We start from the raw sequence: 14,646 nt of genomic DNA, 5'->3' as shown, positions 1-14,646 counted from the left end.
AAATCAATATGAAATGGTATGTCAGCCAGATCCACCTATTGTGGCTTGTATGGCTGAACCAATAACTCATCAACATGCAAGCTGGAGTCACCTTACGTGACCTGTATGGCTTATCCATATCTTATCAATCAATGCTAGTATATAAGTCTGGAGTCACCTGTAGTGACCTGTAGGACTTATCCATATCTCATCAATCAATCCTAGCATATAAGTCAGGAGTTACCTATAGCGACATGTACGACTTATCCATATCTCATTAATCAATGTTAGCATATAAATCGGGAGTCACCTATAGTGACCTGTACGATTTATCCATATCTCATCAAGCAATGCTAGCATATAAGTCGGGAGTCACCTATAGTGACCTGTACGACTTATCCATATCTCATCAAGCAATGCTAGGATATAAGTCGAGAGTGACCCATAGTGACCTATACAACTTATCCATATCTCATTAACCAATGCTAGCATATAAGTCAGGAGTCACCTATAGTGACCTATACAACTTATCCATATCTCATTAACCAATGCTAGCATATAAGTCAGGAGTCACCTATAGTGACCTATACGACTTAATCTATAGCTCATCAAACATGCCTGCACACGAGTCGGAACCACTTATAATGGTCTGTATGATAAGACTGGGTGTAAATAAGTACGCTCAAGTGCTAGGATCACGTGAAGATTGTGCGAATAATCGTAGGTCACCTACGAGTCAGAACCACCTATAGTGGTCTGTACGACAGGCCTTTGCACCTACCTTGAGTCCAAGGTGAGCGTAAGGTGTGGGAGGTGAACATTATGTGAAAGACTGTGCCCTGGCCACGGGCGGTAGCATTAACACCGGGGTGCAGGTTTATGAGCTCTCGATGCATCTCAATATAACATGTACAACTCATGGGCAACCTGTACGACAGTGCCGAAGTTGCCTAACATTGCAACCTGTACGACAATGTCGGAGTTGCCTAACACATAAATGTAGTCATGCCATAACTCCATCAATTCAACTAATACCATAAACTCACCTGAACTTACCTGGATGTCCTGCGTTCACCTTTGCACTTCAAAGCATTCCCAATAATTGTGTGCAGGTAATATACATATGGATATACCATGATGCAATCTAATACTCAACCATGTCATAGCATTTTTAATTATATACACATATGTATATATATATATATATATATATATATATATATATGTATATATATATAATATGGCATAAAATGCATAAGTTGTAACACCGTACTCCCGAACTATTTATTTTCGGGGATAATTATTGGTGATAAGTCCAACTAGACACTAGTTTAATTAACCATCACGATTTTGTTTGAGATGATATTGTCCGCTTTGGGCCCCGACCATGCCCTCACGGTTTTGTTTCTAGGAACTGACACGAGAACTTCCCAGTGGGTCACCCATCATGGGAATGCTCTTGCCCGAACTCGCTTAACTTCTAAGTTCCCATGGAACCCGAAACCAGTGAGCTCCCAAAAGCCCTCGTGCTAGGTAGGGATGAGAATATACATATAAGGCTTACAAGAGCCAATCCCTAGCCGGATGTGTGCCGACGAGGACGTCGGGCCCTTAGGGGGGTGGATTGTAACATCCCACATCGCCCGGGGGAGTGGATCCTATAAGCCTTATATGTATATACCCATCCCCACCTAGCACAAGGCCTTTTAGGAGCTCACTGGCTTCGGGTTCCATGGGAACTTAGAAGTTAAGCGAGTTTGAGCGAGAGCATTCTCATGATGGATGACCTACTGGGAAGTTCTCGTGTGAGTTCCCAAAAACAAAACCATAAGGGCGTGGTCGGTGCCCAAAGCGGACAATATCGTGCTATGGTGGTGGACCGGGCCCGGGATGTGGTGGGCCCTAAGCCGAGATGTGACACATATGATCAAAATCTTGAGGATAAAGTTGGGCCAAATGAACAATTTTTGCTTTGTCAAAAGATGCAAAATTATTCACTGAACTCAAACATGTCATACAAAGAAGCAACTCGGTGTTTACCCCATTGAAGCGATCATTCAATTCCTTTAGTTGCATATCAAGGACTTGAAAATAGAGGTCCACACGATAGTAATGGAAGTTTGTGATTTTTGGAGCTTTACACCTTGATTTTCCAGGTACGAAATGCAAATCCTCAATGTTAGGATCAGTTGACACCATTCTTCAAAGTCAAATTTAAATTGAGTACTTTAGAACTAGACAGGGGACGTGTTATCAGAATCCTGAGAACCAGATGATTGTTTACTGGTTCTAATAGCAAATAAAACTCATTAACAACATGAAATGAATTAAACAAGAAAAAGCATGCTTACTTGCATCGTCTCCCATATCGCAATCGTCCATGGCCTTAATATATAACAACTAGAGATAGCATAGCATTCGATCATCTCACTATTAACAACGACCTAAGCACAAGAAACATAAAACTTTTCTACATCATGAAACAAGTCCCCAAAGTCATCATCTTTCAAGGATTGTAGTCTTTGCTTGTATACTTCCACTAACGCCATCGCATTCACAATATCTTGATCTTTCTTTTGCAATGCTTGTGATAACTCATATGTAATTCCCAATATAAGTCTCATCAAGAAAAGGTGAAACACAAAATCAAAAGTTTGTATGTCTTTGAATAACCTAGTTGCTTCACCAAGATTATCTTGATTGCGATCACTTTTAATCCATTCAACCACCTCCACCACGACTTCAAACATAACAATAATACTAACTATAGTACCATAATGCGAGTTTCACCGTGTATCACATGGACACATGAGACTACTTTCTTGATTTAACCCTTTACCTGTTTCAATATTACCAAGATCAAGAGCTTTCTGAATTTGTTCTTGTTGTTTCTCTCTAAATGCATCACGACGCTTACACGATGATCCAATAAGATTCACCAAACTACTAGCATTGATGAAGAAATTGGCAACATCCTCATTTTCCTTTGCCACGAATACAAGAGCTAATTGGAGTTGGTGTGCAAAACAATGAATGTAAAATGCTTGAGGGTATTTGTTGAAAATCTTTGTTTTAAGACCATTTAACTCACCTCTCATATTACTAGCTCCATCATAGCCTTGTCCTCGTAACATGGACATACTCAAATTTGTTGTAGCAAACAATCTCTCAATGGCCTCTTCAAGTGAGCTGCTAGTTGTAGAGGAGACATGCTTAACGCCCAAAAACATTTCAATTGCTTCTCCTTTTTTGTTCACATAACACAATACTACTGCCATTTGCTCTTTAGTCGAAGCATCATGTGATCCATCAACCAAGAGAGAGAAAAATGTACCTTCCATATCTTTGGTGATTGGATTAATAGTTTCAATAGCACAAGCATGAATAAGATCCTTTTGAATATCGGAAGAAGTATACTTGAGATTCTTGGGAGCATTCTCAAACACAACCTTCCTAACTTTCTCATTTTGATCGGCAAGAAATTGCAAGCTCCAAATAATTACCCCTATTGCTTGAGCTGAATGATTCATCATGGCCACGAAAAGGCAAACCTTGTTGCAACAACCATCTTGTGCAATCAAGTGCACCACGCAATAAAGTGTGATAATAAATGCGAGTTTCATCGGTTTGCTTAATCACAAATGTTTCAATATGTTGCTTTTGCGTCATCAAATCTCTAGCTTGTTGTAAAGCTTTATTATGAAGACTTCCAACACCTCCCTCATGATCTCGAAAATTTTCGAGTCCTTTACTGCAATTTGTAAACCCAATCTCAGTGAAGACATCACTTCCGGCATTTCCCTTTATATCAAAATCACACTTGAATAGATAGCAATAACGGCAAAATGCAGCATCTTTTACTATACTATACTCCAACCACTTAAAATTATCAAACCAACGGGTGACAAAACATCGATTGTCACTAACTTTTCTGGGCATGATGTGATCTTTAGGTTGAGAAGGATTATTTTGGGGACAGTGTCGACAAATTGCTTCATGATAATTAGGTGGATAATCAAGCATTCGACGTTTATGTCCAGGGTCTATAGGAAGATTAGCCAGTATTTTATCCAACTCAATGACCTCACTTTGTTAGGAACTACCCGGAATACTCGAAGAAGGAATATTTGGAATATTCGAAGGAGGACTACTTGGAATATTCAAAGAAGGACTAGCCGGAATATTTGAAGAAGGATTTAAGCACTGTTTCTTATAGTATGATTTAAGCATTGTTTCTTATAGTATCATTCCATTGTTTAACTGTATATGGAAAAGAAAAAAAAAGTCTTAGACTCTTAAATCTAGAGTAAGCTATACTATAGTCTATATGAGTACTAAATAATTAAACCAACAATTCAATTAATCAATACCAATATTCATATAAATTATTTAATACACAAAAATTCAATTAATAAATTAATATCAATAATCAAGAATTCAATTTTTACTCTAGACAATAATTTCATTCATCAATAATCATTCATAGGATTCATATTTATATGCAAAAATCAATTATCAATAACTATATTAGTGTATTACTCTATGATTCTATATTAATTAACTAAATTTTTGTAATAATTAATTAATTAATTAGGGTTAGGGATGATATAAATTAGAAGGTTAAAAAATTTACCTAAAATTAAGAGAGAAGTGGAAAACCAACCCAACAGGTTGGTTGCTGTGCTGGAGGCTAGCGGCTGGCTCGGCTTGAAGGAGAAATAAGGGACAACGGAACGAGATGGAGGGAGGAGGGCGCTGAAAGCCTGAAACGTGAAAGCTGTTGGGATTTGGGGGGGCATGAGTCTTCTGATTGGTTAAGAGGGGATTGGTTTTCAAAAAGTGAAGGTCTGCTTTGAAAAATGGAAGGCACTGGGACATTGGTCCCCTTTAAAATTTTCTATTTTTTTAAGCAATTAACGAAACGATGTCGTTTGTTTAAGGAGTTTTTTTGTTTGTTTCAATACTAAATGAAATGAAGCCATTTCATTTAAAGGATTTAAAAAAAAAAAAAAAATTACATAAGCTGCTGCACACAGCAGCAGAAACCTAGAAAGGCAGAAACCGATCTGCATACTACAATGCAGCCATTCATTCCAACGAGACCAGAGGGACGGAACCACGTTCATGGGCTTAATTTCTGGCAAGGGGAGGGGTGGCCGCCCCTCCCAATCCCTCTGTAGCTTCGCCACTGCTCACTAGATAACGGATGCTCCATCGGTTAACGGCTATATCAATTTTCATCAATACAAAAAATATATTCGTTCAGTTGACGTATTATGATTTAGTAAATATAGATTTCGTCGTTAAATATTTGATGTATAAAATGATCAAATGAATAGATCTTGTGGAGTACAAAAATTAAAGCTAAATGTCGATTATGTTGGCTGATTTTTTATTTCTCTCATAAGTACCATTGAATTCTTATTGATTTTGGTTCAAAACTTTTGAACTTGCCCACAAAATATATATCACATAGGGCAACTGATGAGCCAATTTCATATTATATATTTTACCCTATTCTTAGTATGTTTTGAGTAATAATTTTGGTAGAATTTTGATACTTTGTTTTATATTTTCAATATAGGACATTCAACTTCCTCTGGAACAAAACATGATCAAACGGATGAATTTGGAGTGATTCAAATTGGAGGACGTTTGTGTGTCTCTTGACGTATTCGTGTCAAAATTTGGGATTATTTTCTGATGGTGGAATAAATGAGCAGTGCGCAGTACTGGAAAATGACGTTTGTGGGCTTAAATTACGTTTTTGGAGCCCAAAATGACCTCTAATGGCTTTGTGGCCCTCTGGAGAAGTGTTCAGAATATTCCAAAATTTAAATTTAGCTATATTGGGCTGGTTTTTTAGCAGATTACGTATGACAGCCAATCCCGGACTTTTCGTGCCGTAGGGGTGAAATGACGGTTTTTCCCCTAATGGATAATTGTTGTTTGTGTGGTTGTTTTGGGTTCTTGGTTGGTTGCATCCCAGCCACACATCCATCATCATCCTCATCCCTCTCTCCTATTCTCCTTATCTGTCCGGAGACCCTCTCTTTCTCCCTTTCTTATCCTTTTTGTACGGATAACACCACAAACCCTTGAAATCTTCACAGATCGAGGAAACAAACTACATATTCGTGCTCGTGAGGTCCTTAGAAGTTCAACCATACCCATTTCAGGTAAGGATACCTTCGTTTTCACGTCGAACTCGAGATCCCCGATTTTGGTCACTGTTCATGCACACGTTAATTCTTGTGTTTTTGGGAATTTCAAGCTTGTAGGAAGCTTGGTGAGGTCTTTAGGAGGCTCAGGGTGGTTCGTTTGAAGGTTTTGGACGTCGGGATCGTGAGTTGTAGGTTTAGCCAGAGTTGGTGGTGTTTTCCTGGCGAGATTCCGTTGGTTTTGGTGCTTGAAAGTGGTATGGATTTGTTCCTCTTGTTGTAAGCTTCATTTTGGTACCAATTTTGTGAAATTTGGATGAAAAACAAGTAAGATATCAAGTTTAGAAAATTTCTCGATTTTCCGGCGCAGGCGACACCGGAGTTTGGCTGGAGAAGATGACGGAATATTCCATCAGTTTGGACAGAATATTCCTAACGGCGTTAACGAAATCAATTAGATTTAATGGAATATTCCTGATGGCGTTAACTGACGCCTTCAGTGTGCCAGGCACGTGCTTGCGCGTGGGCGGCGCATGTGGCTGTGCCTTGGCCGGCGCGTGGGGGCGCGTGCGGTGTCAGAAAATTATTTTAAAAATATGGAGATGTTCGTGAGGTTGAGAAAATCACGTTGGTGTATTCATACACCCCATTTGAGCATTGTATGAGAAGTTATTTTGTAATGTTGGTTATGTGCTTTAAAGTTAACGTTTTTATAGTTGTTTCACATATAGGTGAGACCTATCCCGAGGACGAGCGCAGTCACTCGAGGCAAGGGGGTTACGACCCTTCTACTTACCAGTGAATGAGCTTTTGGTTTTCCGTATATACCTATATACTTATGTTTTTCCCAGAAAGTGAAATGAAACATTTATACGTTTATATGCCATGCATTATGTTTGCCCATTTAATTATGCATTATTAGTTGCATATATATGTGTGTGCTGGTGCTGCGGACGCACATGTAAGTGTCAGGTAAGTTAAGGTTTATATTTATGTTCAGTAGTGATTTGAGATGCATAGAGAGCTCATAACCTGCACCCCCGGTGTTAGTGCTCCCGCCCAGAGTTGGGCACAGTCCTTCCCGTGATGTTCACCTCCCGCACCACACGCTCATCTTGGATCCAAGTTAGGTGCACAATCCTGTCGTACAGAACACTTTAGGTGGTTTCGACTCGTAGGTGACCCGCGATGATTCACCCAGTCTTCACGTGATCGTAACACTTGAGCGTACTTATTATACACCCAGTCCTATCGTACAGACCACTTTAGGTGGTTCCGACTCGTGTGCAGGTATAGTTAGTGAGTTGGAGATTTGAGCTCTAGATTCAGCCGTACAGGTCACGTTAGGTGACTCCGGCTGACAAATTACATGGCATTGATTTGACATTACCTGAGTACTTGCATTCTATTTAGAGGCATTTGACATGGCATATTTCTGAGCATGGCTTATACATATTTGTATGTTCTATTTTTCTGGGAAGTATACAGGTTTTACGGCGAGGGGTTAGAACTTTGTTTATGAAATGGTTTTTGAAAAGCTTTGTTTTTGCCAACTCACGCTTTCTGTTTTGCGCCCTTCCATGTTCTAGTTTGGCTAGTGCTTTTGGTGGCTCCCCAGAGGATTTTCCCGGCTTATCTGACAGATTATCACTAGTGTAGGACCACCTTTGGGTGTGTTTATTTAGTGTTGTTTCTCCTGGACTGCACTAGGTCTTCCGTACTGTGAGCTTTGTTTTTCACACTTACGCTTGCACATGTATGTTATTTACCTTGTGTACAGCTAGGATTGTATTTATTCGTACTTTTATTATTATTTATTAGCTTCCGCGCTATGCACATGGTTACGTCACTTCCATGTGACAACCAGCATGCCCTGATCTCGGTCGGGGTGTGTCATTAGGGGTGCAAAACGTGGTTGTGCAGATTTTGGGCGAATTTTATCATTTAATTTAGAGTTATGTTTCCTATTTTATTTTAGTATTTAGTTTCCTAGTTTGATTGGGAGACCTTTTATTAAGAGGATTTAATTTTTACTAGGTTAAATAAGCTTGGCCTGCCCTATTATTTCTTCTACTTCTTCTCCGTGCGTTGTTTGAGAGAGGAAATTGGCCAAGATTTTCAGACTTTTACATTCAAGGTGTTTTCAATATTTTATTATTTCAATAAAGAACTTTGTGATTTTTATTATGAATATACGTAACTAATTCTCTTTTTGCTAGGGTGATGTCAGGAGCCTTAGCAAGAATATGTAGTTTCTATTCAATTTGCTTATGATTATATGCATGCAGGTTTTTGAATTATTAATCACTGGGTTATACTGTCACATCCCAACCCTCAGCTCCAACTATATTGTCCGCTTTGGCATTCCCTGCCCGAAGACAGAGCTACCGCACGGTTTTGTTTCTGTGGACCGGTACTCAGCCGTAGCCAGCGCCTGCTCTCCCCTCAGGGAGTCCACAAAAGGCCTAGTTGAAACTTAAGGTTGGCAATGGATATATAAGGCCCAAAGACCACGCCCTCACGGGCGATGTGGGATACTACAATCCACCCCCCTTAGGGAGCCCGACGTCCTCGTCGGCACACCACGACCGTGAGTCTGGCTCTGATACCAAATTGTCACATCTTGATAGGATTTTTACCACCTGCATAAAAGGGTTAAAAACACCTAAAATACTTGCAAGAGAAACAAGGTTATTGTAGTATAATTGGCTCAAGCAAGGTCGTTCTCCACAAGGATTAATTTAAAGAGATCAAAGCAAAATCAATTCTCAACTAATTAATTAAAACAAAGTTTTTCTTTTGAAAGAGGTGATTTAATGACCTAAACTAAGAAAAACGAATTTAATTAGAAAGATTACTTAAAAACCACAACTTTAAAGAAAGATACGGGGAACAATTTTTAGGATTCAAAGAGAGAAAAGTACTAGGGTTCCGCCGTCACCCTAACAATCCTATGTAGCTTTTCTAAATTACTTACGAACCATACATGTATGTTTTGAAAGTTAGGTTTTCCTAGAGTATATCCTACTTGGAACCTCCAACATAGAACGTATATCTAACATGCAACCCGTCCGTGGTGTTCAGATCGAATGTGAACATGCAAGACTCATTAAGTTTTATGAAAACCTTTTTTAAAAAAAACCATATAACCCTTAAAACGTGTCGTCCATCCTAAGAGGTTACACATATTAACCACAAGAAGCTTTAGTCAATTTTAGGGACAATCCTCCGCCAAAATTGCATCAAATAACTTTTCCAAATATCCTGATGGTCGCGAATCACTAAGACAAATAGATAGTTTAAAGCACAGTGATTAACATTCCAAAACCTGCATGCATAAATTCATAAGCAAAGTAAAAAGAGACTACATATTCTTGCTAAGGATCATGGCCTCGCCCTAGCAAAAAGAATTAGTTACGCATATTCATACTAAAAATCATAGTTTTTATTGAAATAGAAAAAGAATGAAAACACCTTGTAGAATAAAATCTGAAAAGCTCTAAACTTTTTCCCAAAATCTTCTCTCCAAAAGTTGCATATAAGAAAAGCCCCCAAATTTAGAACGGCTGACCCTTTTAATATCTCTCCCTCCAGCAAAAACAAAAACCCTAACCATCCAGTCTTTTATTCCCACTAAGAAACTAAATAATAATAAAATAAAATAGAAAATAAATTCCTAATTAAACTAGGAAAAGCTACACAGAAACTGTTCATCCACGTTTTATCCTCAAATCTTCTTCAAATCCGGCCCAAGATAGCTTGTTTTAAAGATAAGAACGTTCTGAACACATCTCCAGAAGGTCACGAACCCATCCGAGGTCATCTTGGGCTCCAAAAATGCAAGTTAAACCCAAAACGTCACTATTCCAGCACTGCACATGACTCCTTTATTTTATTGCCAGAAAATATTCGCTTGCTAGAAAAATCTGATATTTTGGCACGATCAAACTAAGTGACTCACGAACGTCCTCCAATTGGAATTACTCCAAAATTCGTCCATTTGACCATGTTTTGCTTCAGAGGAAGTCGAAAATCCTATATTGGAAATATAATTCAAAGTATCAAAATTCTTCCAAATTATTAACCAAAATATACTAAGAATAGGGTTAAATATATAATATAAAATATACTCATCACATCCCAACCCTCAGCTCCAACTATATTGTCCGCTTTGGCATTCCCTGCCCGAAGACAGAGCTACCGCACGGTTTTGTTTCTGTGGACCGGTACTCAGCCGTAGCCAGCGCCTGCTCTCCCCTCAGGGAGTCCACAAAAGGCCTAGTTGAAACTTAAGGTTGGCAATGGATATATAAGGCCCAAAGACCACGCCCTCACGGGCGATGTGGGATACTACATATACCGTCTAAATATCTTTATGATTTGTGACCATTAGGATGTTTAGAAAAGTAATTTGATGCAATTTTGGTCGGAGGTCGGTCCCTGAAATTGACGAAGGCTTCTTGTGATTAATATGTGCAAAGTTCACTTAGGATGAATACCATGTCTTAAGGGTTTATGGTTTTTCAAAACGTTTCAAAAAACTTAATGAGTCATACATGTTTAGATTTGATCTGAATATCACAGAGGATTTCACGTTTGATATACGCTCTATATTGGGGGTCCAAGTAGGCATATATTAGGAAAAACTAACCTTTGAAATATGCATATATATATATAGGTCATAAGTAATTAGAAGAAATATATAGGATTGTTAAGGTGACAACAGATTCCTAATGTTTTCCTTAATTTGATTTATACAAAATTGTTTCCTTTTTCCTCATTTTTAATATTACAGATTTTTTTTACTTGAATTAATTAAATTCGTTTTTATTAAATTAAGTCATAAAAATCAATCACCTCAATTTTTTACTTCACAATAATTAATTTGAATTTGGTTTTCTTCGAATTATTTATTAATCCCTGTGGAGAACGATCTTGCAAGATCCATTTATATTACAATACCCTTGTCATTCTTGCAAGTATAATAGAAGTTTTTAACCATTTTGCATGTGTGGTAAAATCCCTATCAGCAACTTTTGTATTTTTAAGGTAATGGATTCGGTGAATAATGAATATACACACATAGATGATTATCTACGATTATCAAGTTTAACGGTTATAATTCCGTTTAATTACTAGTATCAAGTCTTTTATGTTGAAGGATAATTTGTATGCTGAGCGAAGACAGCGAAGGCAACAAGGAAAAAAAAAATCTTTTTATTTTTATTATATTCTTAATGTTATATTATTGTTTTTTGAAAAAAAAAGTCGGCATATTTATCCTTATTTCTTTTCTTTTAATACTACCTATCCACCAAAATATATATAGATATATATACAGGCACTAAAGTAGATGCTTGAGTATTTATTAATTTGATTGCCTGATTAAAATTGGTCATGTGAGTCTCGTTGTTTTTTTTTTGTTTTTTTTGGAACGTTAAACTTGTTTTTGACTTGTGCACTTTTAATATTTATTTTCCAAAGTATTATATATATATATATATTTTTTTTTTTTTGTGTGTGTGTATTATAAAATATATATTGAAAAATTAGGTCTTGTGAGGCTTCGCCTCATGCCTCATGTGACATCCCACATCGAACAACGGAGAGGGGGTGATGTGCCTTATATGTACATGCCCACCTCCATATAGCACGAGGCCTTTTGGGAACTCACTGGCTTCGGATTCCATCGGAACTCCGAAGTTAAGCGAGCTTGGGCGAGAGCGGTCCTAGGATGGGTGACCCACTAGAAAGTTCTCGTCTGAGTTCCCAGAAACAAAACCGTGAGGGCGTGGCCGGGGCCCAAAGCGGACAATATTGTGCTATGGCGAAGTCGAGACTGGGATGTGACAGAATGTTATTAGAGCCACTCTGCTGTGTGGTGCAAGTGTGCCGACAAGGACGTCGGGCCCCTAAGAGGGGTGATTGTAACATCCCACATCGACCAACGTAGAGGGGGTGATTTGCCTTATATGTACATGCCCACCTTCATATAGCATAAAGCCTTTTGGGAACTCATTGGCTTCAGATTCCATTGGAACTCCGAAGTTAAGCGAGCTTTGGTGAGAGCGGTCTTAGGATGGGTGACCCACTGGGAAGTTCTCGTCTGAGTTCCCAGAAACAAAACCGTGAGGGCATGGCCAGGGCCAAAAGCAGACAATATCATGCTACGATGGAGTCGAGATTGAGATGTGACACCTCAAGTGTGGTGACACATCATGTTCGGAGTCGAGGCATATTGGCCGGCACCCGAACGTGATGTAACCAAAAAGGAAAGTGAAACATAAAATTATGGATAATGTATATGAACATGCCATGACAATATATAAATCTCAACAATATAATGGCATTTTTTAAATTAAATAAAACATGGCATGTTAGGCTTAAAATTAATCAAAACACTTGTGGAAACTATAAAACTTTATATATATTATATAAAAACAAATGACCACTTACTGATATGTAGTCGGATCATAGTCTCCTAGCCTTGCTTGTCCATGTACCTCCTCAAGGTAATTCTCTCATGTATGAGAAACAACTATACTAATTAATTAATTAGGACATACACTAAAAGGCTAGGAAAATCCCCCATATTTTGCTCAAACAGAGGGTTTAAATATACGAAAACATTCTACATGATGTCATGGACCCGTACACAACAACCACTCATAGCCATGAGGCTGGATGTGCCCTCACGTGCTACCACGCGCCGCCAGCTCGCGGCCACACGCGCAGGCCATGTGCGTACATACGTTGGCAAATTCCCAAGGAATATTCCGTCAGATTTGACAGAATATTCTGTTAAGTCTAACGATGTTACCTAACGGCGTCAGAATATTCCATTAACTTTAACAAAATATTCCCCTTCTTCTCCAGTTGTCCTCTGCCATTTGCCGCCGTCGTCTGGTTTGGAAAAAGTCGCCAGATTTCTAGAAATATTTTAAAACTTCATATCTTCTTCATTTCTCAACCATTTTTGATGTATTTTATATGGAAATGAAGCTTATGAAGAGTAGAACAAATCTATACCTTGAAGTCCAAAAAGTGGACGGAAATGGACTAAAATTAGCTCGAAGCTCTCCGACCTATTTTCAACTCCTTGAAATTGCATGTTTCAACGTTGGCTTAGCTTTAAGCTTGAACTAGAGACCTCGAGGAGTTGTGTGGATGTTTCCAAATCTTTCAAAAATCTTGTATCACAAACAAGAAGTCATCAAAGAACTCAATCCAAGTCGAAGCTCCGAGTTTCTCTAAGTTGGAAGCTTAAAACATCACCATTTTAGGATCGGTTTGTACGGATGGACTCGTGGGGATGAGAGAAGTACAATGGTGGTGGTTTGAAGTTTGATCTGTGAGGTTTGATGATGATGTATGGTTGTTGCAGAGAGGGGAAACACTGCGTGAAAGAGGAGAGCAGGAGAAGATGAGAGAGAGAGAGAGAGAGAGAGAGAGAGAGAGAGAGAGAGAGAGAAGTTTTCTGATTGGACAAAAGAAAGAGAGAAGCTATCTGATTGGGTGAGAAAGCGTGGGAAGTAAAATAATTGGTGGTGAGGTATGGTCACGAGACGAGTTTTTAAAATGGAAAGAGATTAGGTTTGTACAATTTGAAAGCACATGAAATCTAATGCACCTTATCAAAAATGGTATTTCTACCACTAAATTATTAGCACACACGTGTACAATTCTACCCGTTGTCAACGCATTTAACTAAATGTAACTTCTTCATTACAAATTTGATTCGGGCCTAACTTGCGCTCATGCATTCGTAACAACGAGTACTATTTAGTTACAATGATGAGAAGAATAATTTAAAAGACAAATAGCTACATCCGTGTCAGGTTCCATTTTGCCAAGAAGGGCATAAACATCATTTTACACACTCGGGAAGGAAATTACGTGGAAAATTAGGGACGGGTCGTCACATATGGAGCCAAAAATAATTCCATAAATCCAAAAGAAGACACGTGAACTTTTTCTAAAAAAAACAAGATTGCCCTCATTAAATGTGTAGGATGCTCAACTGCTCCCACACGTAGCTCAACATCCCTGAAGGTCCAAGGAGCTGACTATGACTGCACAAAGCTCCCATGCTCATCGCAAGGAAAAGTCAAAGGTATTAAAGATATGATTAATTACTAAATCCTATTGATAGGAGCATATTCATCCGACTTAAATGGCTTGTTCTCGTGCATTTACGTTATGTTTCTTTAGTTATTTTAGTACTTTAAGCTATTTTCGTGTGTTTGTAGGTCCAAAGGGCTAAAGGAGCAAAAAGATGCATTTTGGAGACTTTTGGAGCACTTTTGGGCTAAGGACGGATAGCTTATGCTTGAAGCCAAAGTGTTGGACGAAATTGAAGACCTAATTGGAGCCAAAGTGTTGGAACCTTGTTCTCTTTAGTTTTAGGACATTTAAACCTTTCCTAATCCCAATCATGCCATGCATAACACACATCCATTCTAACACATTGTCATTGCACATGCATTTCCTTCATTAGTTAACCCAC

The 14,646-nt window shown here is 38.5% G+C and overlaps 1 protein-coding gene across 1 annotated transcript; it reads right to left on the bottom strand.

Annotated features, from left to right (window-relative positions):
- Nucleotides 1-2,423: 2,423 nt before the first annotated feature.
- On the bottom strand, nt 2,424-3,512 carry LOC103932367 (zinc finger MYM-type protein 1-like). The gene is made up of 2 exons (XM_048576813.1): nt 2,819-3,512; nt 2,424-2,719 (listed from the first exon to the last, which is right to left on the bottom strand). Exons 1-2 carry the CDS (start codon nt 3,510-3,512, stop codon nt 2,424-2,426), a joined length of 990 nt encoding a protein of 329 aa, XP_048432770.1.
- Nucleotides 3,513-14,646: the final 11,134 nt, after the last annotated feature.

Source organism: the organism of the source record quoted next, unplaced genomic scaffold (genome assembly GCF_019419815.1).
Source record: "Pyrus x bretschneideri cultivar Hongxiangsu unplaced genomic scaffold, Pyrus_bretschneideri_v1 Contig91, whole genome shotgun sequence".
In the NCBI taxonomy this organism is placed as follows: domain Eukaryota; kingdom Viridiplantae; phylum Streptophyta; class Magnoliopsida; order Rosales; family Rosaceae; genus Pyrus; species Pyrus x bretschneideri.
This window is presented reverse-complemented; position numbering and strand designations above follow the sequence as displayed.